This window comes from Bos indicus, chromosome 5 (genome assembly GCF_029378745.1).
Source record: "Bos indicus isolate NIAB-ARS_2022 breed Sahiwal x Tharparkar chromosome 5, NIAB-ARS_B.indTharparkar_mat_pri_1.0, whole genome shotgun sequence".
Classification (NCBI taxonomy): domain Eukaryota; kingdom Metazoa; phylum Chordata; class Mammalia; order Artiodactyla; family Bovidae; genus Bos; species Bos indicus.
Genome location: NC_091764.1, coordinates 116,254,702 through 116,278,856, shown reverse-complemented (window position 1 = coordinate 116,278,856; position 24,155 = coordinate 116,254,702). Strand labels below are relative to the sequence as shown.

The following is a 24,155-nucleotide window of genomic DNA, read 5'->3' as shown; positions in this document are numbered from 1 at the left end:
GTCTCTGCTTTTTAATATGCTATCTAGGTTGATCATAACTTTCCGTCCAAGGAGTAAGCGTCTTTTAATTTCATGGCTGCAGTGGGGTGCATGTATCTTTTTTATTTAGAATGTAAATATTTTTTATTTACATTCAGTTTTTTTTATATGTACCCAGAAGTGAAAGTGCTGGGTCATAATGGTAGTTCTATTTTTAGTCTTCTTTTTTTATTTTTAGAAATCTCCATATTGTTTTCCGTAGTGGCTATACCAATTTACATCCCCACCAAGAGTGTACCAGGGTTCCCTTTTCTCTACATCCTTGCCAGCATTTGTTATTTGCGTTCTTTTTAACAATAGCCATTCTGACAGCTGTGAGGTGAATTTGATTTGTATTTCCCTGTTGATTAACAGTGTTGAGTATCTTTTCGTTTATCTGTTGGCCATCTGCATTTCCTCTTTGGAAATATGTCTATTCAGATCTTCTGCCCATTTTTTCATCAGTTTGGTTTTGAGTTGTTTGAGCTGATTGTATATTTTGTATATTAACACCTTAGCAGTTACATCACTTGCAAATATTTTCTTACATTTAATAGGTTGTCTTTTCCTTTTGTCAGTGGTTTCCTTTGCTGTACAAAAGCTTACAAGTTTAATTAGGTGCCATTTGTTTGTTTTTTGCTTTTATTTCCTTTGCTTTAGGAGACAGATTCAAAAAAATATGGCTACAATTTATGTCAAAGAATGTTCTGCCTATGTTTTCCTCTAGGAGTTTTATAGTTTCTGATCTTACATTCAGGCCTTTAATCCATTTTGAGTTTATTTTTGTATATGGTGTTAGAGGATGTTCTAATTTCCTTCTTTTACTTATAAAAGAAGTCCAGTTTTCCCAGCACCACTTACTGAAGAAACTGTCTTTTTGATACTGGACTTCTTTATGGGGAGTTTATGAATCTCGCATAGTAGGAAAGTACATCAGGAAAGAACATGTTCTTGAACTCCCAAGTTTGGAGTTTGTGAATGAACTACTATTTGAAAAGATTAATTGACTAAATAAAATAAACATATGAATTGTAACTTAAAGAAAAAGATAAGGAAACTATAGATTGTAAAGGATTTAAGAAACGCATTCATATGCAGTATATGAATCCTGATTCAAACAAACCATTTTTTTTAAACTAATGAGAATCAGGAAATTTGGCAAAGATAACACTTTGATATTAAGGTTGTTATCATTTCTACCTATAGAAGCTTATGGTTATGTATTTAAAGTCACTTCACTTTCAGAGAAACATTAAAATATTTATTGATGAAATTACATGATGTCTGAAATTTGCTTTAAATAGTGATGGGAAGGAGTAATAAGTGGGATTATAGGTAAAAGAAGATGGACCATGAATTACTTAATTAGAGTTGGGTAATAGCTGTATGGGAATCCATTGTAGTCTTTTTTTTATATTTGTGTTTGAAGTTTTCCATAATAAAAACAAAAAATTTTTTTAAAAATTAAAGGATGACCCAGAGGGATGGTATGGGGAGGGAGGAGGGAGGAGGGTTCAGGATGGGGAACACATGTATACCTGTGGCGGATTCATTTTGATATTTGGCAAAACTAATACAATATTGTAAAGTTTAAAAATAAAATAAAATTTAAAAAATAAATAAAAAGGAAAAAAAATTAAAGGACTCTGTTTACCACTTGTATTATACTAGATTAGAATTTGAGAAACAAAAAACTCGGCTTAATATTCAACTTGAATATAGTCGTAATCATCTGAAGAAGAAACTGAATAAGATTAACACATTAAAAGAAGCCATCGAGAAAGGTAGAGAAGACACTGATCACCTAAAGAAGGTAATGAATGATGCGTGACCAAAGTGTCATTGAAATGATGACTTTCTTTGATGAATAAGTGTTGAGTTCCTGAAAAGCTCTAATAGTGATAGAAGGTGGGGAAGGGGTACAGATTTGAGAAATACTTGATGTAAAATCCGCACAGCTTCATGACTTTCTAGATGTTGAGAGGATGGTTCTGAATTCTCATTTGGGTGATTGGTGGATAGGAGGAGAGATTAAGGAGAGAAAATTCTGGACCTGTGGAGCATGACTTCCCTTTGTGACATCTAAACAGCAATTTCCGACAGATAGTTAGTGAGTACATGGATAACAGGAGAAGTCTAGGCTGGTTTATTGGAGTAGATTGAATCCATTATGTAAATTCAGAGAGTAGGCAGCGAAGAGCGGGGGAGCAAGGATGGAGTTCTGGAAGGAGTGGTTGCCTTAGTTATGAAGACAGCCACGATCCCCAGCGTGTGAGGAGAAAGGAAGTGAGCAAAGTTAAAGTGAAAAGGCTAAAGTTAAAGCCAAGAAGGTAAAGTCTGGTAGGAAGAATGTTTTCACTGGACAGTGGAAACAGAAGTCAGATGACAGCAAGCTGGGAAATGAATCCAAAGTGAAAGAGAAAGGTAGGTAGTGATTACCTGGTAGTGTAAACAGGAGTGGGTCACATTCTACAGTGGAGGCTCTGGCAGCATGCAGGACAGGGTTTGTCTTGGAATGACTGGGATGGTTGTATTAATAATAAAATGACCTGTTGGCCTTATTAATATAAAAGATGGTAAGCCTGTAATGTGAATCATCTCCATACAGGTTGAAGAAAATTGTCTGAAAATTGTGGATGAACTCATGGAAAAACAGCAGCAACTTAAGGATGAATTTGTCACTCAGAATACCAACGTTGAGGAAGTCCAAGCTCAAATTGAAGAGGAACGAAAGAAGTTTTTGGCCATTGATAGGTGATTAAAAGTTTATCAAGAGTTTAAAAAATGTTTACCATCAATTTGAAATTTATTATAGAAGTTTTATTATTTGAATATGTACCTTTATGTGGCTTTTGGTCTCCTATTGCATCTGTCAAGCATTGCAACTTAGGGGAAAAACCAAGAGAGGTGGTTAGTTGTTTAGAGTGTATAGTACTTTTAAATGAGTAAAGAGAAACCTATACAAAGTGTTCAGTTCAGTTTAGTCGCTCAGTCATGTCTGACTCTTTGCAACCTCATGAACTGCAGCATGCCAGGCCTCCGTGTCGTCCATCACCAACTCCTGGAGCTTACTCAAACCCATGTCCACTGAGTCGGTGATGCCATCCAACCATCTCATCCTCTGTCATCCCCTTCTCCTCCCGCCTCTGGTCTTTCACAGCATCAAGGTCTTTTCCAATGAGTCAGTTCTTCGCATCAGGTGGCCAGAGTATTGGAGGTTCAGCTTCCTTACCATAAATCTCCTTGACACCAGTCCCTTCCTGTTAGGAAGGCCCTGCTAGTCTGTATGACAGCATAGCGAGTGAGGTGTCGAATCTGGAGCCATACTACATGGTTCCAGGCCCTAGGTCTGCTGCTTATATATGGTGCCTTCATTTTCTTATTAGTAAAGTGGGGATGGTAATAGTGCCTATGTCATAGAACAGTTGTAAGGATTAAATGAGTTCATATGGTTCTTAGAACAGTACCTGACATTCAGTGAGCGTGTATTTGCTGTGATGATGATCAGTAGCACTTTGAGTCCACTGGCCTGTTGAACCAATGACATCTGCTCTCCTGTGTGATTGACACAACCATAAGTGAACAGGTGCAGTGAGTTCTGTTTTTGCTCAAACTCTTGAATATTTCACAATGTTCAAAGTCTTAGTGTTTCAAAATGCTGCCAGAAAATTCTTTGTCTAAGATTTTTGAGTGGAATTTAGTTTGTTTATGCATGATTTTTTTGGCTCATACTTAATTTAAATAGAACCACATCTCTATCATCAGATTCTTGAAAACCATATAATTCTTAATTTATTTTCTTTTATTTTTAGTTTTCTGGGTCTTCTTTAAAGTCCCCCCTTTTGTTTCAGCTGGTAAGACTCCTAAGCCCTCATTAAGATAGAAGGCCTTGCATTAGTGGTGGTGATGGTAGTAATAAAGTTTAGACTATTAGGTGTGTAATGACTTAATTGGTAAGACATTTATCTTGCTAACAGACACTTTCTCTTGGTTTGAGGTTCTAAAATGTAGAACTTACATTGAGAGAGATACACCTTGAAAAATTGTACAGATTTAAAAATAAGGTAACTGGAAGAGCACTGTATTGTTGTTAGCCTGAGTAAAGTATATTATTGGAAATGTTCCCTTGGATTAAATAATTATATTCGTGGCCTTTGTCAGGAGTGTTAAAGTTTAAATTACAAGCATTCATGGACTAACTCTGCAACTTAACAGCACTTGAAAGAAAAAAGTTTTTTCATGTAAATTTATAAACATGTTTTTCTTCCTGATGGAACTTTATGTAATTAGTAAAATATAATCACTTTTTCATATCTGTGTATTTGCAGGGAAGTGGGAAAATGGCAAAAAGAAGTTGTGATCCTTCAGAGTTCTCTGGAACAGAATCGGTTAGAGAAGCATAACATGTTGCTTGACTGCAAAGTTCAAGACATTGAAATAGTTCTTTTGTTGGGGTCTCTGGATGACATCATTGAAGTGGAGGTACTCTAGCAAGTGATTTTAAAATATGTGCAGTTGTGTGGAACTTTATGTAGGCCTTTGTTTGCTTAGTGAAGTTGTAGCCATGCAGACTCTTAGTCTTATTCTAAAGCTTTATTAGCAGAAAAAACATCTCGTCTGGGAAGGGAAAAGGGCAAAATGATCCTCATTCCAGAAGACTGGGCACTTTGTATAGCTCTCTTATTTCTCTTGCTAATCCGTATCCTTTTAGCTCCATAGGACCAGTTTCTTACCTGTATATAGACACCCAAGAGGAATCGGAACTAAAGCCATGGGAGTTCAGGGGCATTCTGGAGAGATGGGGTAGCCACAGTCCGTTTCGGGCAGGGGCACATGCCTGACAGCATGAGCAGTGCTGTACTCTGGGAACACCGTCAGTGGTGTGTGGAGGGATCTCGTTCTGCATCTTCACCAACAACTTGAGGTCCTTTTCAGTAGAAACATGACTCACTGAGTGTCCAGGCGATGAGAGTGTGGGGAAGGTGATAATAGATACCCAGGGAGTCAAAAGGGGAGACTGAAGTCTCCCCATGGTGGACATTTTTCTGTTAGCTTCCTTTGCTTTCTCATCACATACATACTACACAGTACTCTTGAGGTCGGTGGGACACTTATGTACCCTTTGTTCTGCTGCTCATGTGAGGAAAGATATGACGACATAGTTCAAGAAGAGTATCTTACTATTAGCTAAGGCAGAGGATGGTGAACATAGTTAGTTCTTTTACCTTTCAAATTATCTTTTAAATCTTTAGTGACCTCTTCCCTGTAGTCCCCTTTCCACCTCCCTCCTCCCCTTTCTGCTTTGTCACCAGTCGGAAATCCATGCATTTCCCTCCAGTTTCTACTCCAGAAGAGGCGTTCAGTCCTTTGGTTTCTTCAGTATGAAGCAGCTGTGAAACAGTTTTTCTCTTGCTGATTTTGACTACTTCTCATAGCATAATTCTGGTGTTATATTACACTCAAAAGTCTTTTGCTGGGGAAGGGGAGAGATTCCCTGGCAGTCTCACTGCCAGGGCCCCCAGTTGGATCTCTGGTCAGAGAACCAATATACTGTAAGCTGCACAACTAAACCTAAAAAAGAGTCTTTTTTCTCTGTTTTAGCAGAGAGTACATCCCAGATGGAAGGAAAGGAGAAGCCACTTTACTGGCCACAAATGTCATGAGCCCCACTCAGATGGCTTTAAAGGGGGAATGGGAGGTCAGGGGATAGGACTGAAGTGGAGGCTGCCTCCCCTGTGACATGGTCCAGGAATTTGAACACTGTGGAGAACTTAATATGTATTGGCTTTATTTGTTCAGATCAGCTTTCCTCACATGGCTGCAGCTGTAACCACTAGCTTTGACCAGAGCGGGAAGACACCTCTCTCTTGCCCTCAGTTAGAAAAATCCTGAGGAAGAACTCTGACTGGTTCATTCTGGATCATGTGTCCACTCTTAAGGGTGCAGAAAGAGGGAAGGGAGGGTCTGTAACAGAAGAAGTGGATGGAAGCAGAAAAGCAGTACTCACAATAATATAGAGAGAAATGGAAAGTCTATTTAAAAGGCTGTAATTTTAGAAGAGGTTTGTCATTGAATAGTGTGGAAGCAGCAGCAGCTTTAGTGCCTGACATCTAAGTAAATGCTGCTGGTCAAGCATTCCTGCTGCTGCTTTGGTCCTATTGTTTTTTCAGTTAGTGAACTTTCAGAAGTATTCTCCAACATATGTGCCCACCATGAATGTGAAATTATTTACTTGTTTATTAGGGTGAATGACTTTCATATTCATAGTGGTTATTTCAAAGCAGGTATTAATACCTTAAGCTGGATTAATACTGAATCGTTATCTAGAAAATGATAGGTCTGCTCTACTTTGTGCTGGTCAAACCACATTGGAATATTGCATTTACTTTCTAAAGCATGATGTTTTCTGAGAGTAAAGTGTCCACGATAGTGAAAAGGCCCAGACTGTGTCATGCTGGGAAGAGAATTCTTGGGGAATATGGTTATTCCCCTCCAGTAGAAGAAGGTCTGCCACAGAGGACAGAACATACTTGTTCTTTCTAATCCTCAGGGGGACACTGGGGTTGGGGGTGGAGGACACAGAGTCAGATTTCTTCTACTAGGGAGCACTTCCTGCTAGAAGGAGGGAAGGCCTCTAGTGGTGAGTCCATGATTGAAGTTTTACAAGCACATCTAGTTGTTGGTGTTTAGTTGCTAAGTCATGTCCGACTCTTTTGCAGCCTCATGGACAGCAGCCATGTAATGAGGGTGCTGTACAAGGTCATCTAAAGTCCAAAACAGAAAAGGCATTGGGTATACATTGTCTCTTTCCAGAAGGCTGGACAAGGATCACCACATAGAATTAATTGTCTTATGCAGTTGTAGGAATCGTCTCACAACTATTGTAAGGTAAAACTGAGATTTCCCTTCCATGGGATGTGTTCAGACATGGGATGAGTTACCTACATCTGCCAGAATTCTCATAGGAAATTCTTATATTGTGGGAAAGACTGTACCAGATCACTGGTTCCCAAACCCTTCACATGCACGTGAAGCCCCTGGGGACCTTGTTTCCCAGGTGAGGCCTGCTCTCGCCGGCCCACGGATCACACTTCAAATAGCAAGGCATTAGGTGACTCACATAGAAACTTAATACAAAGTACAATGTTGAATCATAAATAGTAGTTGTGAGATTCAGGGGTTCAGTGTTACCCTTGTGTTCAAATTCCCCTTCCGTGTGAACCGTTTTAGTGTAAATATATAACATGTGGACTTAACTTCCAAAGGTAGTTTTATTGGTTTGTTTCAGGTGAGAACATCTGTAAAAGAGTGAGAAAGGGTTTTCGCTTAATTTGTAGGTCTTGCTTTTGGTGTCAGCATTACACCAAAAGCCGGCCTGCAGCTGAATAAGTGCTTCTTTATTTGTTCCTTCTTTCCTCCTCTTTCTTCGTTCAGAGTGACATATATTGAAACTGAAATACATGTTTCCAGCATTGCAGTAGGCACTGACACTACAGCAGTGAGTGTAACTACCCCAAATCCCTTCCTTCGCGTTCTTCTGGGGGAAAAAGTGGCAGACAGTAAAATATTCATGTGTTTGGTAGTGATATAGGCTAAAGAAGATACAAAGCAGGGAGGGAAATAAAGAGAACTTGAGGCAGAGGCCTTGGATGTCCTGAGAGAAGGCAGCTGGCTAGTAGACGAGGTAGAAGATGAAGAGATACAGACGTGTAGAGGAAGGGTGTCCAGGCAGAGGGCATTTCGCCAGCCCTAAGTGATGTGTACACGGTCTGTTCAAGGAGCCCAGGTTGGTTGGAGCAGGGAGACTAACACAGAGTGAAGTTAAAGGGGAAGCCGAGGCCTTGGAGGCCTGCATAAGGCTGTTTTATCTTCTCGGCCATCAACTGGAGGACTTGGGACAGACACATGAGTAGACAGCCCCATTTTCAGATAACAAGGAAAGGGCTTCGTGTGTTTTTCAGTTGGGAACTGAAGCAGAAGGTACCCAGGCAACAACTGATATATATGAAAAAGAAGCAGCTATTGAGGTGGACTACAGCTCTCTAAGAGAGGATTTGAAGGTAACTGAAAGATTTCTGTTGTTTATGACTAACTTATGGGAATACTGAATATATAAATCCTACAGAATAATTTTTAGATGACAGAGCATAGTTTGGGGGGTAAGTAGATTTCCTAATAGTTTTTAAAGAAATAGTATAAACAGGTTACATATAAAATGCTTAAAATATTTAAAGTGTTTATATCAGCATTTCTCCCTCTGTAGTCTGTAGAATACCAATACCATGAAAGATCTTGTTGAAGAAGAAAAGTTTCTGCCAGTATTTTGAAAGGCTGTTCCCTCCTCTTGAAGATTCACAATGAATAAAAAAAGTCATTGAGAAAAGTCCTGAAACACACAAAAGTAGCCAACACACTTCAGGATCCTGAATTACCCTGTCGGCGTCTCAGTGCAGTACCTCAGGAAGTGACAAGCTCTTCATAGCAGCAGAGCACAGACCAGAAATCGAGTTTCATGGTCTGTTTAATTTAATAGCTCTGACTCTGTTTCTGTTACCCCTGTAGCCATATGTTGCTTTGTGTTTTGATTTTGTCCTGAAGCTGCTGCTTTTATGAGGACAAAATGACTCTGGCCTTTCTTGCCTTCCAGCCAACACAACCACAACCCTCAGAGAAGAGAGAGCACCTATTGTAGTGGTGCTGTTCTTAAGGTTGAAGAAAAGCTTTTCCACAGAGGTCCAGCGGTTGTCCTGTCATCACAGTGTCCTGAATCGGGTCACATGTTCACTCCTGGCCAGTCACTGTTGGAGTGGGATGGACTTAGCTTAGGCCAAGCAGGATTCATGGGCCCTATGAGGGAGACATGGCCAACTTGGGCTTTGTTAGAAAGGAAGAAATGGAGAATGGATGTCAAGTAGCAATAACTACCACGTCTTTTTATTTCATATTTTTAATATTAATATATTTTGTTAGATTTATTGAGTTCTTTTATTGTTAATTGTGGCGCTTTGGGAAATCAGAAAATAACCTCTTATCTATTTTATAGTCTATTTAGTGCTTTCATATTTAATAAGTCCTTCCCTACAACATTACTAACTATTTATAAATATTCTCTTCCTGTTAATGATTTTTTCTTTTCTTAGTTAATTTATCTGAAATTTATTTTTATATATAGTATGAGGTAAGAATCTTTCTTAGAAGGTACATAAATTAACCAATTTACTCGGCATCTTCTAAAAAATTCTTTCCTCCAATGAATTAAAACACACCTTTATCAGATGTTAAATAACGCCTCTACGGGGTCAAGAAAGTTTTCCTGGAAGGTAATGCCTGCCGCACTTTTCCCTTCTCTCCTCACTCAAGTTAGTTCTGCTCATGGTTTAGGTTCTAGTTTAAATGTTACCTCCAACTGAGCTATTTAAAATCCTAAAAGATGATGTTAAAGTGCTGCACTCAATATGTTAGCAAATTTGGAAAGCTCAGCAATGGTCACAGGATTGGAAAAGGTCAGATTTCATTCCAATGCCAGAGGAAGGCAATGCCAAAGAATGTACAAACTACCATACAATTGTGCTCATTTCACCTGCTAGCAAAGTAACACTCAAAATCCTTCAGGCTAGGCTTCAGAAGCATGGGAAGATATTAAGAAGAGGTGGCAAGAATACACAGAACAACTATACAAAGAAGATCTTCACGACCCAGATAATCACGATGGTGTGATCACTCACCTAGAGCCAGACACCCTGGAATGTGAAGTCAATGGGCCTTAGGAAGCATCACTACGAACAAAGCCGGTGGAAGTGATGGCATTCCAGTTGAGCTATTTCAAATCGTAAAAGATGATGCTGTGAGAGTGCTGCATTCAATATGCCAGAAAATTTGGAAAACTCAGCAGTGGCCACAGGACTTGAGGAGGTCAGTTTTTATTCCAATCCCAAAGAAAGGCAATGCCAAAGAATGCTCAAACTACCACACAGTTGTACTCATCTCACACGCTAGCAAAGTAATGCTCAAAATTCTCCAAGCAAGGCTTCAACAGTATGTGAACTGTGAACTTCCAGATGTTCAAGCTGAATTTAGAAAAGGCAGAGGAACCAGAGATCAAATTGCCAACATCTGCTGGATAATGAAAAAAGCAAGGGAGTTCCAGAAAAACATCTATTTCTGCTTTATTGACTATGCCAAAGCCTTTGACTGTGTGGATCACAATAAACTGTAGAAAATTCTTAAAGAGATGGAAATACCAGACCACCTGACCTACCTTTTGAGAAATCTGTATGCAGGTCAGAAAGCAACAGTTAGAACTGGACATGGAACAGCAGACTGGTTCCAAATAGGGGAAGGAGTACGTCAAGGCTGTATATTGTCACCCTGCTTATTTAACTTCTGTGCAGAGTACATAATCTGAAATGCTGGCTGGATGAAGCACAAGCTGGAGTCACGATTGCCGGGAGAAATATCAATAACCTCAGATATGCAGATGACATCACCCTTATGGCAGAAAGCAGAAGAACTAAAGAGCCTCTTGACGAAAGTGAGAGAGGAGAGTGCAAAAGTTGGCTTAAAACTCAACAGAAAACTAAGATGGCATCTGGTCCCATCACTTCATGACAAATAGATGGGGAAACAGTGGAAACAGTGAGAGACTTTATTTTGGGGGACTCCAAAATCACTGCAGATGGTGATTGCAGCCATGAAATTAAAAGATGCTTACTCCTTGGAAGAAAAGTTATGACCAACCTAGACAGCATATTAAGAAGCAGAGACATTACTTTGCCAACAAAGGTCCATCTAGTCAAGGCTGTCGTTTTTCCAGTAGTCATGTATGGATGTGAGAGTTGAACTATAAAGAAAGCTGAGCATTGAAGAATTGATGCTTTTGAAGTGTGGTGTTGGAGAAGACTCTTGAGAGTCCCTTGGACTGCAAGGAGATCCAACCAGTCCATCCTAAAGGAAATCAGTCCTGAATATTCATTGGAAGGACTGATGCTAAAGCTGAAACTCCAGTACTTTGGCCACCTGATGTGAAAAACTGAGTCATTGGAAAAGACCCTGATGCTGGGAAGGATTGAAGCCGGGAGGAGAAGGGGAAGACAGAGGATGAGATGGTTGGATGGCATCACCAACTCAATGGACATGAGTGTGAGTAAACTCCAGGAGTTGGCGATAGACAGGGAGGCCTGGCGTGCTGCTGTCTGTGGGGTTGCAAAGAGTCGGACATGACTGAGCAACTGAACTGACTGACTGATTAGATCATAGGAAAGGCAAAGGAATTCCAGAAAAACACCTACTTCTGATTCATTGAGTATGATAAAGCCTTTGACTGTGTGGATCACAACAAACTGTGAAACAATCTTAAAGAGATGGAAATACCAGACCACCTTACTTTTCTCCTGAGAAACCTGTATGCAGGACAAGAAGCAACAGGTAGAACCAGTCATGGAACAATGGACTGGTTCGAAATTGGGAAAGGAGTACGTCAAGGCTGTATATTGCTACTCTGCTTATTTAACTTCTATGCAGAGTACATCATGTGAAATGCCAGGCTGGTGAATCACAAGCTGAAATAAAGATTGCTAGGAGAAATATTAAGCTCAGATATGCAGATGATACCACTCTTACAGCAGAAAGTGAAGACAAACTCAAGAGCCTCTTGATGAAGGTTAAAGAGGAGAGGGAAAAAGCAGGCATAAAACTCAACTTTCAGAAAACAAAGATCATGGCATCTGGACCCATCACTTCATGGCAAATAAAAGGTGGAAAAGTGGAACAGTGACAGATTTTCTTTTCTTGGGCTCCAAAATCACTGTGAATGGTGACTGAAGCCATGAAATTAAAAGACACTTGCTCCTTGAAAAAAAAAGCTATAAAAAACTTAGAATATTAAAAAACAGAGACAACACTTTGCCAACAAAGGTTTGTATAGTCAAAGCTATGGTTTTTCCAGTAGTGATGTATGGATTTGCAAGTTGGACCATAAAAAAGGCTGAACACCGAAGAATTGATGCTTTCAAATTGTGTTGCTGAAGAACATTCTTGAATAGTCCTTTGGACTGCAAGGAGATCAAACCAATCAATCTAAAGGAAATCAACCCAGAATATTCGCTGGAAGAATTGATACTAAAACTCCAATACTTTGGCAGCAGATGCCAAGAGTTGACTCATTAGAAAAGACCCTGATGCTGGGAAAGATTAAGGGCAGGAGGAAAAGGGGGCAGCAGAGGAGGAGATGGTTGGATGGCATCCTGGACTCAATGGACATGAGTTTGAGCAAACTCTAGGAAATAGTGAAAGACAGGGAAGCCTGGCATGCTGCAGTTCACGGGGTCACGGAGAGTTGGACATGACTTAGTGACTGAACAACAACAACCAGACGGGCTGGATCTCTTCTGCCCATAGTACTCACGCTCACCTGGTGGAGGGCTTCACACTGTTGTCAACACCAGTTTGCATGTCTGCCTTCCCTGTCAGCTCTTTAAGGGCAAGGACAGAGTAGTTTTCATCACTGAATCCTCATACATAGTAGATGATCAGTATTTTTTAATGAACGAGTGTATGTCCATTGACAGATGAATGGATACAGAAATTGTGGTACATATATACAATGGAGTATTAACTCTGCTATTAAAAAGAACACATTTGAGTCAGTCCTAATGAGTTGGATGAAGCTAGAGCCTGTTATACAGAGTGAAATAAGTTGAAGAAAAAGACAAATATTTATATTAATTCCTACATATGAAATCTATAAACATGGTACTGATGAATCTATTTGTAGGGCAGCAGTGGAGATGAAGACATAGAGAAAAGACTTGTGGACACAGTGGGGAAAGGAGAAGGTGGGATGACTTGAGAGAGTAGCATGGAAACATACATATTACCATATGTAAAATAGGTAGCCAGTAAGAATTTGCTTTTGTGACACTGTGCTCTGTGACAACCTAGAGGGGTAGGATGGGGAGAGAGATGGGAGGGAGGGTTCAAGAGAGAGGGGACATATGAATACCTGTGGCTGACTCATGTTGATTTATGGCAGAAACCAACACAGTATTATAAAGCAATTATCTTCCAATTTAAAAAAAAATTTTAAAAGAAGCAATAACATGAATTGTTTACTTTTTTAGCCAGATTAAGAAATACGAAGGTGAAGCGTGTTCCAAGAGGGCAGCACCCATGACGCCTGAGCTATGAAAAGGCACAGCCAACCCAGGAAGCCACAGTAGTGCCCCAAACTGCACTGCAGGCTCAGAGAGGGCTGCCAGGGCTGGCAGGGCTGGATGCAGAGCGAGAGAAATAGGGGCCATACCCTGAAGGGCCCGGTGCCTACTTACTGCAGCAGTTTGGGTCTAAGTGGCATGCTAATCATTGCTGTTCTTTGCCAATAATAGGCTCTACAATCTGATAAAGAAATTGAGGCCCAGCTTAGACTCCTCCTACAACAAGTAGCATCCCAAGAAGATATCCTGTTGAAGACAGCAGCCCCAAACCTAAGAGCCGTGGAGAACCTGAAGACTGTCAGAGACAAGTTTCAGGAGTCCATAGACGGTGAAATTAAACTTTAGTTGATAGCAAGATCATATTCGTTGGTATTAGGGGTTTTGATTTCTGTAACATTTACCAATAATCCCCCCTAAACTGTACCTTTGTTTTGATTATATATATATATTTTTTTTCTCTGTTATCTTATAGTAATGTACTTTTAATACTGAATTATTAACTTCTTCCTTTTTGAAAAGAGTTTTGCTTTAATTTAAAAACAGGTGTATTGGTTATTTTTGAACAGTGTCTTATTTCATAGCAGCACAAGAGGCATATTAGATAACTCTGTTGGAATTTGTTGTTATTATTTAAAAATCAGCCCTACCCAGAAAAGGAGCTCATCAATTTTAATAGTCATTTTCTTGGACTTAATAGTAGCTGAGATGTTTTGAAGGTAGATTTAATTCAAGATGGCCAAACTCAAAATCTAGCTTAAAAAATGTTTTATGCTTTAAAGTTAAAATAAGAAAAGCCCTTGGTGATCTTCAAAATAAAGAACATTGATTCTCTCTTAGCTTTTGAGGCCAGCAGAAAGGAAGCCAGAATATGTAGGCAAGAGTTTGAACAGGTGAAAAAAAGGAGATACGATCTTTTCAACCAGTGTTTTGAGCACATCTCAGTCTCAATTGATCAAATCTACAAGAAGCTCTGCAGAAACAACAGTGCCCAAGTATGTATTTCTCACCCTCAAATATGAGTAGGAACTTGTGTTACTTGATATTGTTTTCTTTAATGGTGATAAATCACCATCACTCTCTCTTGAGTAACCCACTTAACTGGGTAAAGTCAGCTCGTGAAAATTGGTTATCACAGTGACCTGTGTTCTAGGTCTAGTCAGCCTGGCAAGTCAAAATCTCTGGTCCTGCTTCTTTATCTGCACAATGCGTGGGTTAGATCATCTGGTTTCCAAGTTCTCTTTCAGTTCTGGAATTCTGTGATCTGTACTGATTTGACTTTGTAGAGCTGTCAGTGGTCTCTGCAGTAGAGTTAGGGTAATGTAGGGGAAAAAGGTTGATGTGGGGTCTGTGGAGAGGGAAGGAACTAGAGGCAGGGTTCAAGTCTAGACGCGCCCCTTGTCGTATTGGTCTTTCCATTCCGTGATCAGTATCCACAGCAAATACTGTGCAGTTGGACATGGACAAAAGATGTAGACCAGGTCATATATATGTGAGTTTCCCTCTTTCTCTCGGTATTCTTTTATGACTGAAGTAATCTTGAATCACATACTTAGAATTTCAACCAAGAATAACTTGGTGATGGTGGTGGTGGTGTTTTTAATTAATTAATTTAATTTTAATTGGAGGCTAATTACTTTACAATATTGCAGTGGTTTTTGCCATACATTGACATGAATCAGCCACGGGTGTACATGTGTCCCCATCCTGAACGCCCCTTCCACCTCCCTCCCCATCCCATCCCTCAGGGTTGTCCCAGTGCACCGGCTTTGAGTGCCCTGTTTCATGCCTCGAACTTGGACTGGTGATCTATCTCACATATGATAATATACATGTTTTAATGCTATTCTCTAAGATCATCCCACCCTCGCCTTCTCCCACAGAGTCCAAAAGTCTATTCTTTACATCTGTGCCTCTTTTGCTGTCTCACATATAGGGTCATCGATGCCATCTTTCTAAATTTCATATACATTCGTGACTTCCCTGGTGCCTCAGATGGTGAAGCGTCTTGCTTACAATGCAGGAGACCTCAGTTCGATCCCTGGGTTGGGAAGATACTCTGGAAACGGAAATGGCAACCCACTCCAGTACTCTTGCCTGAAAAATCCCATGGATGGAGGAGCCTGGTGGGCTACAGTCCATGGGGTCACAGAGAATCCAACACGACTGAGCGACTTCACTTTCTCTTTCATACTCTATTGGTGTTTTTCTTTCTGGCTTACTTCACTCTGTATAATAGGCTCCAGTTTCATCCACCTCATTAGAATTGATTCATGTGTTCTTTTTAATAGCTGAGTAATAATTTTCCATTGTGTATATGTACCACAGCTTTCTTATCCATTTGTCTGGTGATGGACATCTAGGTTGCTTCCATGTCTTGGCTGTTGTACACAGTGCTGTGATAAACATTAGAGCACATGTGTCTCTTTCAATTCTGGTTTCCTTGGTGCGTATGCCCAGCAGTGGGATTGCTGGGTCGTATGGCAGTTCTCTTTCCGGTTTTTTAAGGAATCTCCACACTGTTCTCCATAGTGGCTGTACTAGTTTGCATTCCCACCAACAGTGTAAGAGGGTTCCCTTTTCCCTACACCCTTTCCAGCATTTATTGTTTGTAGACTTTTTGATAACAGCCATTCTGACCGGCATGAGATGGTACCTCATTGTGGTTTTGATTTGCATTTCTCTGATAATGAGTGATGTTGAGCATCTTTTCATGTGTTTGTTAGCCATCTGTATGTCTTCTTTGGAGAAATGTCTGTTTAGTTCTTTGGCCCATTTTTTGATTGGGTTGTTTATTTTTCTGGTATTGAGCTGCATGAGCTGTTTATATATTTTTGAGATTAATTCTTTGTGAGTTGCTTCGTTTGCTATTCTTTTCTCCCATTCTGAAGGCTGTCTTTTCACCTTGCTTATAGTTTCCTTCATTGTGCAAAAGCTTTTAAGTTTAATTAGGTCCCATTTGTTTATTTTTGCTTTTATTTCCACTACTCTGGGAGGTGGGTCATAGAGGATCCTGCTGTGATTTATGTCAGAGAGTGTTTTGCCTATGTTTTCCTCTAGGAGTTTTATAGTTTCTGGTCTTAGATCTTTAATCCAAAAATTAACTTATTTTTTATAAAGTAAGACTAGAAGAAACCTATTAACTCCTTGAGGGCAGGATTCATCTCTGTTCCTATAGAACTTGACCCATAACAGGTATTCAGTAAAGATTTGATGAAAGGACCAGTGGAAGAATTGAATGAAGACTGTTTTAGTTTGACTGCAGCATATGCTTCTGCACTATGAACAGCAGACTGATGGGAAGATCTGATCTTTTATGTGTTAGAATGTTTTCCCTGTATTCCCTACCCAGTAAACTTTGTTATCTCTGATTATAAGTAGAGCTGAATACATTATTTACAAGTATTGGTATATTTTTCCATCAAACGGAGAAAAATAAAAACCAGTAGTATTTTGCAGTTCCAAATTGAACTTTACCAATAGCTTTTTTGATATTGCTAAATAAATAACATGTGTTTCAGGCATTTCTTAGCCCAGAGAACCCAGAAGAGCCTTACTTGGAGGGAATTAGCTATAACTGTGTGGCCCCAGGCAAACGGTTCATGCCGATGGATAACTTGTCCGGGGGAGAGAAGTGCGTGGCAGCCCTGGCACTCCTGTTTGCTGTGCACAGGTATGGTCACAGTGAGCCCTCTGACTGTGCATCAGGGCAGAGGCCAAATGGCCCTTCCTACAGAAGATCTACTTACTACTTGTCTTTATGCAGCGTACGTCATACAAAGCTATTTTTTTCAGCCAGACAATTCAGGTTATGCTATGGGCCTGTAATAATTTAGACAGCAAATTTAAGAGAGAATTCAGTCTTTGACAGATTTTTATTCAATTTGTTATTATCAAAAGCTACTAATGTCCAGCTTAATCGAAAAGAAAGGAGAAAAGGGGGTAGCAAATGGCCAGATTTGAATTTAAGATTGCCAAAAAACAATTCCAACAACAAATCCAAACAAAATAAAAACAGCTAACTTTTATGTTATTTTCCTAGTCCACATTCAGAGATGTGCTATTTAGTAAGGGATGTTAAGCAAAGTATTTCTTCTGGAAAAAAGTTTAACCTCCTCATTTCCACTGATGATGGTGACACTTGTGTTTGTAAAATAAATCACAGGAAAGATGTTAGCTAAAAGTAAAGCAATTAACTTTTCAACATCCAAAGCACTAGATGAAGAACTGTGGTATGGATAATAGAGCCTCTCTGTTTTCATGATCAGAAAGATCAACCCAAGTTTTACAGCTGTTTGTTACTGGTCCCAAGAAGGAAAAAGAATTGGTGATGATAGGAAAGCAAAAGAAGATGCCACTAATGCAGGAAGACTTTGAGAAATGGAGGAGGCAGGGACTGTAACAGGAGTGAATCTGAGCAGAACACGACTCTTCCTGGGTGTCACCCCATCCATTTATTCAACAGATATTTGTTAAATATTTACTGTGTCGAGTGGTGTTAATGGGCATAGGAGAGACCGCAGTGAAGAAAACAAAGACCCTGCCTCAAAGAGACTTAATTTTAGCTGGGGAAGACAGATGATAAATAAGGTGTATTAGGAAACTAATTCTCTAATATAGAGACTATTAGAAAATGACAGATGCTGTAGAGACGAGGCAATGGCAGTAGTAACAGGGAAGGGTTTGCAATATTAAAGTCTTCTGGGGAGGACTTTTTGAAAGGGTAATATTTGAGCAAAGATTTGAAGAAATTAAGGGATCAAGTCACATGGGTGGAGTGTTCTAGAGGAGCGTTCTAAGGGAAGAATATTCTAGACATGAGTGCAGAGCAAAGTGCTGAGGCCAGAGTGAGCCTGGTGCCTGTAGAGAACAGACTGTCTGCAGCAGCAGCAGGCGCAGGTTAGGGAGCTGTGGTAGCAATCAGGGCGGAAGATGGTGGCGGTTCAGACCAGTGTGGGAGCAGACACAGCGTGGGGTAGGAGGGAGCCTAATCAACTAGAGGGATAAGAGCTGCCATTAACTGAACTGGAGAGGAGCACAGGACGGGGGTGGGTTTGAGGGTAGGTGAAAAGTTTGATTTTGCTTGAGTTTGAGCAGATACCCACGTGGAGCTGAGTAAGCCACTGGACCAGTGAGGCAAGGGTTTGAGAAGTCAGAACTGTCAGTAGAAGTGTGAGAGCATTCCATCTATGAATGATACTCAAAACCTTGAGAGCAGATGACATCATCAAAGAAGCTAGTTAGATAGAAGAGGGCTCTGATCACTGAGCCCCAAAGACACCACAGTGTCAAGAAGTTAAGAGATTGTGGAGGAGCTGACAGAAGAGATTGGGGCCTGGAGCAATGGGTGGGGCGGGGAGTTGATCATGGTGTCCTTGACGTCAGAGGAAGTCAGGGAGGACTGCCCTGGTTCCATCCACCTTCCTTTGAAGGGATGTGGACTGGGAATTGAGCACTGTATTTATTGACAGAGGCCATTGGTGACCTAGACAAAGGCAGACGAAAGGACATGTTTTATTTATTCTGAATATTCTTAGTCCTGTCCTCCAAGTCTTGTAAAACAAAGTTGTAACTGACTTGATTGTAATTTTTTTCTAGTTTTCGGCCTGCTCCATTCTTTGTTTTAGATGAAGTAGATGCAGCCCTGGACAATACTAACATTGGCAAAGTAAGTTCCTTTCTGATTTAACTTCCAGTGCAGTGTTTACAGTTCAAGGATCAGGATGCAGTCAGAAGGCAATTTACCCTGAGCAAACATAGTTTGATAGTTGCTGTATAAAGGCAAAATCTAAGTTAAAAATCTAAAAACAAGATGATCCAGGGTAGTAGTTTTCACTCAGGGTTTAGGGGACTCAGGATCACTGTGCTGGATCCACAGCACTGCTGCTGAGTGACTTGCTTTTCCCCAAATCTGGGTATTGGGACCTAGAGGGTCCTTAAAAGTAGACCACATGGCAAATAGGACCAAATTAGTTGTCTAATAAAGTCCAAAATAACATACCTAAATAAAATCCCAAAGGAATTAAAGTTCAAAATTTTGGTCCCCTTCATTTATTAAAATGTCTCCAATCAGTGCATTTGCACATAATCCTAATCCTGTTTTCAGTATTTGAGACCATGAGGGAACGAAGGACATAACTGAAAATCAGCCTTAAAGATCAGTACATAGACGGACAGAGCCGCCTGTGACAGACTCTCAGACGTCTCAGCCATCTTGACTAAATTTCGGACTTGACTGGAAGGTGACCACAGGATGGAGGCAAACGTTGGCGGCCCCATCCTGCAGAGACCCTGGGCCGTGGTCCTATTGCCAGAGCCATCCATTTCTGAAAGGAGACGAATTAAACTTCTGGTTTTGATTCTAGGTTCATCAGCCTTCCGGAAATGACTGGACTTTGCATTTATAGCTGTTTATAAGGAGGCTGCTCTGGTCATTGGAGAAGGAAATGGCAACCCACTCCAGTATTCTTGCCTAGAGAATCCTGTGGACGGAGGAGCCTGGCGAGCTGCTGTCCATAGGGTCGCACAGAGTTGGACACGACTGAAGCGACTTAGCATGCATACATGCATTGGAGAAGGAAATGGCAACCCACTCCAGTGTTCTTGCCTGGAGAATCCCAGGGACAGAGGAGCCTGGTGGGCTGCCATCCATGGGGTCGCACAGAGTTGGACACGACTGAAGCGACTTAAGAGCAGCAGCAGCAGCAGCTCTGGTCATGCTGACAGAGAAGGTCTCTAGTAATTTGTTAAGTTGGCATTCTGGGTTATACTTTAGTCTTACAAACTTGGTTACTGAGTCCAACCCTGAGAGGTGTATTGAGTCTTGGGCACCACCCTGAGTCTGTGCAGTTGATCTCCCTTGATCTCTCTCTGTTGAGCCTCTTGTGTGATCCTGGGAGACGCAGGGGCTTTCTAGGAGCTGCAGCCCGGGGTAACTTCTGCTGGGAACAGTGTCATCTTCCAGCATTTCCCAGGCTGTATTCACCTAACCCAGCTCTCTATAGGGCCTTGCTGTTTGAACATGTCACGGCATACATAAGAATAGCACATTGATGCCACACCCACAAAAGTTAGGAACTAGATCCAGAGTCCCCTGAAGCTTGTAGAGAACAGGCCAGAGCCACGTCTGTGACCTGTGAGAGATGTCGGGGTGACTGGGAAAAGGAAACACAGGAATAAAAAGAGAGTCTTGATTCATCTCTCTGGAATGCCAGCCAATCTGCGTCAGCTAATTGGACTCCAAGGCCTGACTTGTTTGGGAGAATTTTTTAGCGCTTTGTATCCCGTATCCTGTGTGGGGGCAGGGGTGGCTCTATCACTGGACTTCGGACACTCGCCTTCTCTGAAGGGGAACTGAAGTGCATTCCGTTGTTGTTCAGTCAGTCGGTTGTGTCTGACTCTTTTGTGACCTCATGGACTGTAGCCTACCAGGCTCCTCTGTTCTTGGGATTTTCCAAACAAGAATACTGGAATTAGATTGCCATTTCCTTCTCTAGGATCTTCCCGAACCAGGGATCAAACCCACATCTCCTGCATTAGCAGGCAGATTTTTTACTGCTAAGTCACCAGGGAAGCCCAAGGTATCCATATCTTCTAGCAAAATTTAGATGTTTGTATTAGTGGAATCTTCAAGAACTAGGTCTTACTACTCTTTTCTATTGTAATATGTTCTATCCTAGGTACTAAAAGCCTCTTAATTTCCAGTTTCCCTTTGAGATTACGTTCCTGGCACCCCACTGCTGAATTGAGTATGAGCATGATGCAATATGAGCAACTGTGAAGCAGCTTCCAGTCCCGCTTGTGGTCAGGGTACCCAGCCTCTATCACATGTGACTCCTAGCAAAATGCATGCCTTACATTTTTGTATCCTGTCTCCTCTTCCATTCTGTCAACACCCCAAGACTTTTTAAAGACCTGTCTCACAGTGGCTACCATTGCCTCTAATGGGGGAGGTCCTTCCATGAATTCAGCCTCTTAGCCTGAAGCATTTTCTCCCTCTCATCATTCACCTCAACTGCTGACTCATTCCTCAACTGAAGCTGCCATTCCTGCTTCCAAAATATGTCCTTCACTTCTTGGGTGCAGTCAGGAGAAGACATACTGTAAACTTGCAGAGAAATCCAGGGTGTTGGCAAGTAACTTGTTAAACTGTAATTTGAGTCCCAATTGTTCTTCATAATTTTCCAAGTTCTGAGTAGAGTCTGTCCACCAAGACCCATTTCTATGCAGTCTATCTTGTTCTTATTCTCATTCCTTAGAATTAAGTCTTTGAGTTCCCCTCTAACCAAATGAGTTGATTATGGATTATGTATATATAATTGCCATATTTTTCTCATCTCGAGGCTTTGATGGCAATATAGGAAGTTGGAAGTTTAAATACCACCCTTTACCCTAGAAATATCTGAGTGGTAGTTTTACCTTATTGTCAAGATTGATTGCCTATTCACATCATGGTATCTTAAGTTAGAGTTTTATTCTTAAAAATATTCTTCCAAGTTTTCAATTGTAGATTTAATGAGCCTTATATATATTTTTTACTAATCTCTTGTTTTACAGTCTGAACTATTTCCATTTCTGTAGTGGATTTATTGAGTTTACAGAAAGAGAAGTAAGTGCCTTGTCACCTAAAATGGGCAGATTCAGAGCTGCAGAATCCGTCCTCAAAGCCCCCAGAGAGGAGGCCTCACTTACTGATGAAACGTGCTTTCTGCTTCCTCCCAGGTGTCAAGTTATATTAAAGAGCAGACTCAGGAACAGTTTCAGATGATAATCATTTCCCTGAAAGAGGAGTTCTATTCCAAAGCTGATGCACTGATAGGCATCTATCCAGAGGTAAAGATAAGTAAAAACAGATAAAGTCACCTTATAGTGTGTCCTGACACCACAAGTTCCTAGTATAGACACTGTTTGATTTCTGCACTTTATTAATATAGGCCTAAATATTTTTTAGTCAAATGAGACTTAATAGTAACTACTTAGATATTTTTCTATGGCAGCACACAGAAATTTAAGTTATATTTTAAGTGAAAAAGCAAATAGAAAACTGCACAACAGTGAGTATAATTTTGTTTTTAAAACAGTAGTGCACATTAACTTACACAGGGTAAACTGTTGATACCCTCCTCCATATTTCTATAATGTTTGAATGTTTTAGCAACAACAAACGCACTGTTGTAGAGCTAACAAGGAGCCATTTATCTTCCAAAGCTACTAAAAGAAAAAACAAAGAATTTGACAGAGTTCCAAGTTGTATAGTAATTTTTGTAATTCAGTTTCTTAAGCCATTGAAAGTACTTAGCTGAGCTAATGGAGCAGAGCAACTCATTTAGATCATTCAGTTCTTGGACAATGAGGTTTTACTTCCTGAGTTTTCCTTTAAGATAAAAATTAAAGCAACGGTACTGCAATAAAAATTAAATTTTTTAAAAACTGAAAAAAAAAAAGTTTAAAAATAGATTTCCCTTCCTGTGCCTAATTAATATCAGGGGGTCACTGGAAGAGAACTGGAAGTTCTCACTGCCAGTGTAGAGGAGCGGCGAACTATTCAGGGCTGAGCCCAGGTCTCAGCTGGGCCCTATCAGTCACACCAGACAGGTCACTAATGTGTATTGTGCATACAAGTGGGCACACCTAGCAGTGAGTAACTCAGAGCGGGCAAGAACTTGGACTTGTAGCCCACCCTAGGCTGAAATAAGCAGAAGGGGCTTGGGGCTTCTGGGAAGGGAAGGCAAGCAACGGGACAGGGACCCGAGAAAGCACAGTAAACAAGGATTGTCCAGTCGGATTTGCTCTGCTGATTCGAGCGCCTTCTCCACTGAGGAAGAGTTCAGAGTGGAAAGGATGTCCCCTTGCACATAGATGTCAGTTTCCTTTACAGAAGGGAAACTTGTGCTCAGCTTTTAGAGCTTCTCCTGTATCTGCTGATTCTCAGTAGCCTCTGGCTCAAAACAATCCACATGCAAAAGAGGCATATTTTTGGGTGGCACATTCTGGTACCCTTCAGTTCCGTTCAGTTCAGTCGCTCAGTTGTGTCCGACTCTGCGACCCCATGAATCACAGCACACCAGGCCTCCCTGTCCATCACCAGCTCCCGGAGTTCACCCAAACTATGGTACCCTTACCAAAAACAAAACATAAAGCTGATGGAAATGGAGAAGTAACAGCTTCTCGGATGGTTATAAAGAGGTTCCTTTAAAATGCAAATCCAGACTCACTAATGGCTCTTTACATTAATAGCTGTTACTCTCTACTGGAACTGACTTTTAACTGTCTTTTCTCCGTTTCAGTACGACGACTGCATGTTCAGCCGAGTTTTGACCCTAGATCTTTCTCAGTATCCAGATACTGAAGGCAGAGAAAGCAGCAGGAGACAGCGCAAGCCCCACTAAGACCTAGAGTGCCCTCGAGCCGGGAGCAGTCACAGTGCTCAGGCCAGTCTGTTTAGTTCAGGCCCAGACTGCTTCTGGAGCAAAAGCCAGGCGGCCTGTGTGCCATTTGTGGAAGAGCTTGACTGTTACAGGCAAAGATGCTGCAGCTCACCACTGAGGAGTGTCCAGGCCCCACTCCAGGAGGTAATGTGTCCCATGAGAGTCAGCTTTGATTGAGTTTAACAAAGAAACCACTACAGTTTAAACTTGCATTCTGAAAGCCGGTCAGAAAATTTTGAATACTGTATCATCTTTACTCTGATCTTGCCTTGTATGTTTAAGTGATCTTTAAGGGAAACTCATGGTTTTTAAATAGTTACAGTGTGTTGAATCTGTTTCATGTAAAGTTATTTCAGAGGAACTTTAGTCAATATTGAAAATGCCAATAAAAAACTCTTAATTTCAAATGTCTGCAATTTGCAATTTTAGGAACACAAAAAAAATTTTAAATGAAATTGAATTATGTCTGCTTCCGTGCTGTTTAAATTTCTCTGACTATAAT

At 40.7% G+C, this 24,155-nt stretch overlaps 1 protein-coding gene across 1 annotated transcript in view; it reads left to right on the top strand.

The window, feature by feature from the left end:
• The window catches only part of SMC1B (structural maintenance of chromosomes 1B), an 82,219-nt gene extending 58,159 nt beyond the window's left edge, over positions 1-24,060 (top strand). Inside the window, exons 16-25 of the mRNA XM_019960169.2 lie at positions 1,690-1,831; positions 2,627-2,772; positions 4,347-4,500; positions 7,980-8,078; positions 13,401-13,557; positions 14,067-14,221; positions 16,748-16,899; positions 18,825-18,894; positions 21,948-22,058; positions 23,513-24,060. Coding sequence (XP_019815728.2) covers positions 1,690-1,831; positions 2,627-2,772; positions 4,347-4,500; positions 7,980-8,078; positions 13,401-13,557; positions 14,067-14,221; positions 16,748-16,899; positions 18,825-18,894; positions 21,948-22,058; positions 23,513-23,614 — 1,288 coding nt within the window. The 3' untranslated portion in view covers positions 23,615-24,060. The remainder of the gene's footprint in view (positions 1-1,689; positions 1,832-2,626; positions 2,773-4,346; positions 4,501-7,979; positions 8,079-13,400; positions 13,558-14,066; positions 14,222-16,747; positions 16,900-18,824; positions 18,895-21,947; positions 22,059-23,512) is intronic.
• Positions 24,061-24,155: the final 95 nt, after the last annotated feature.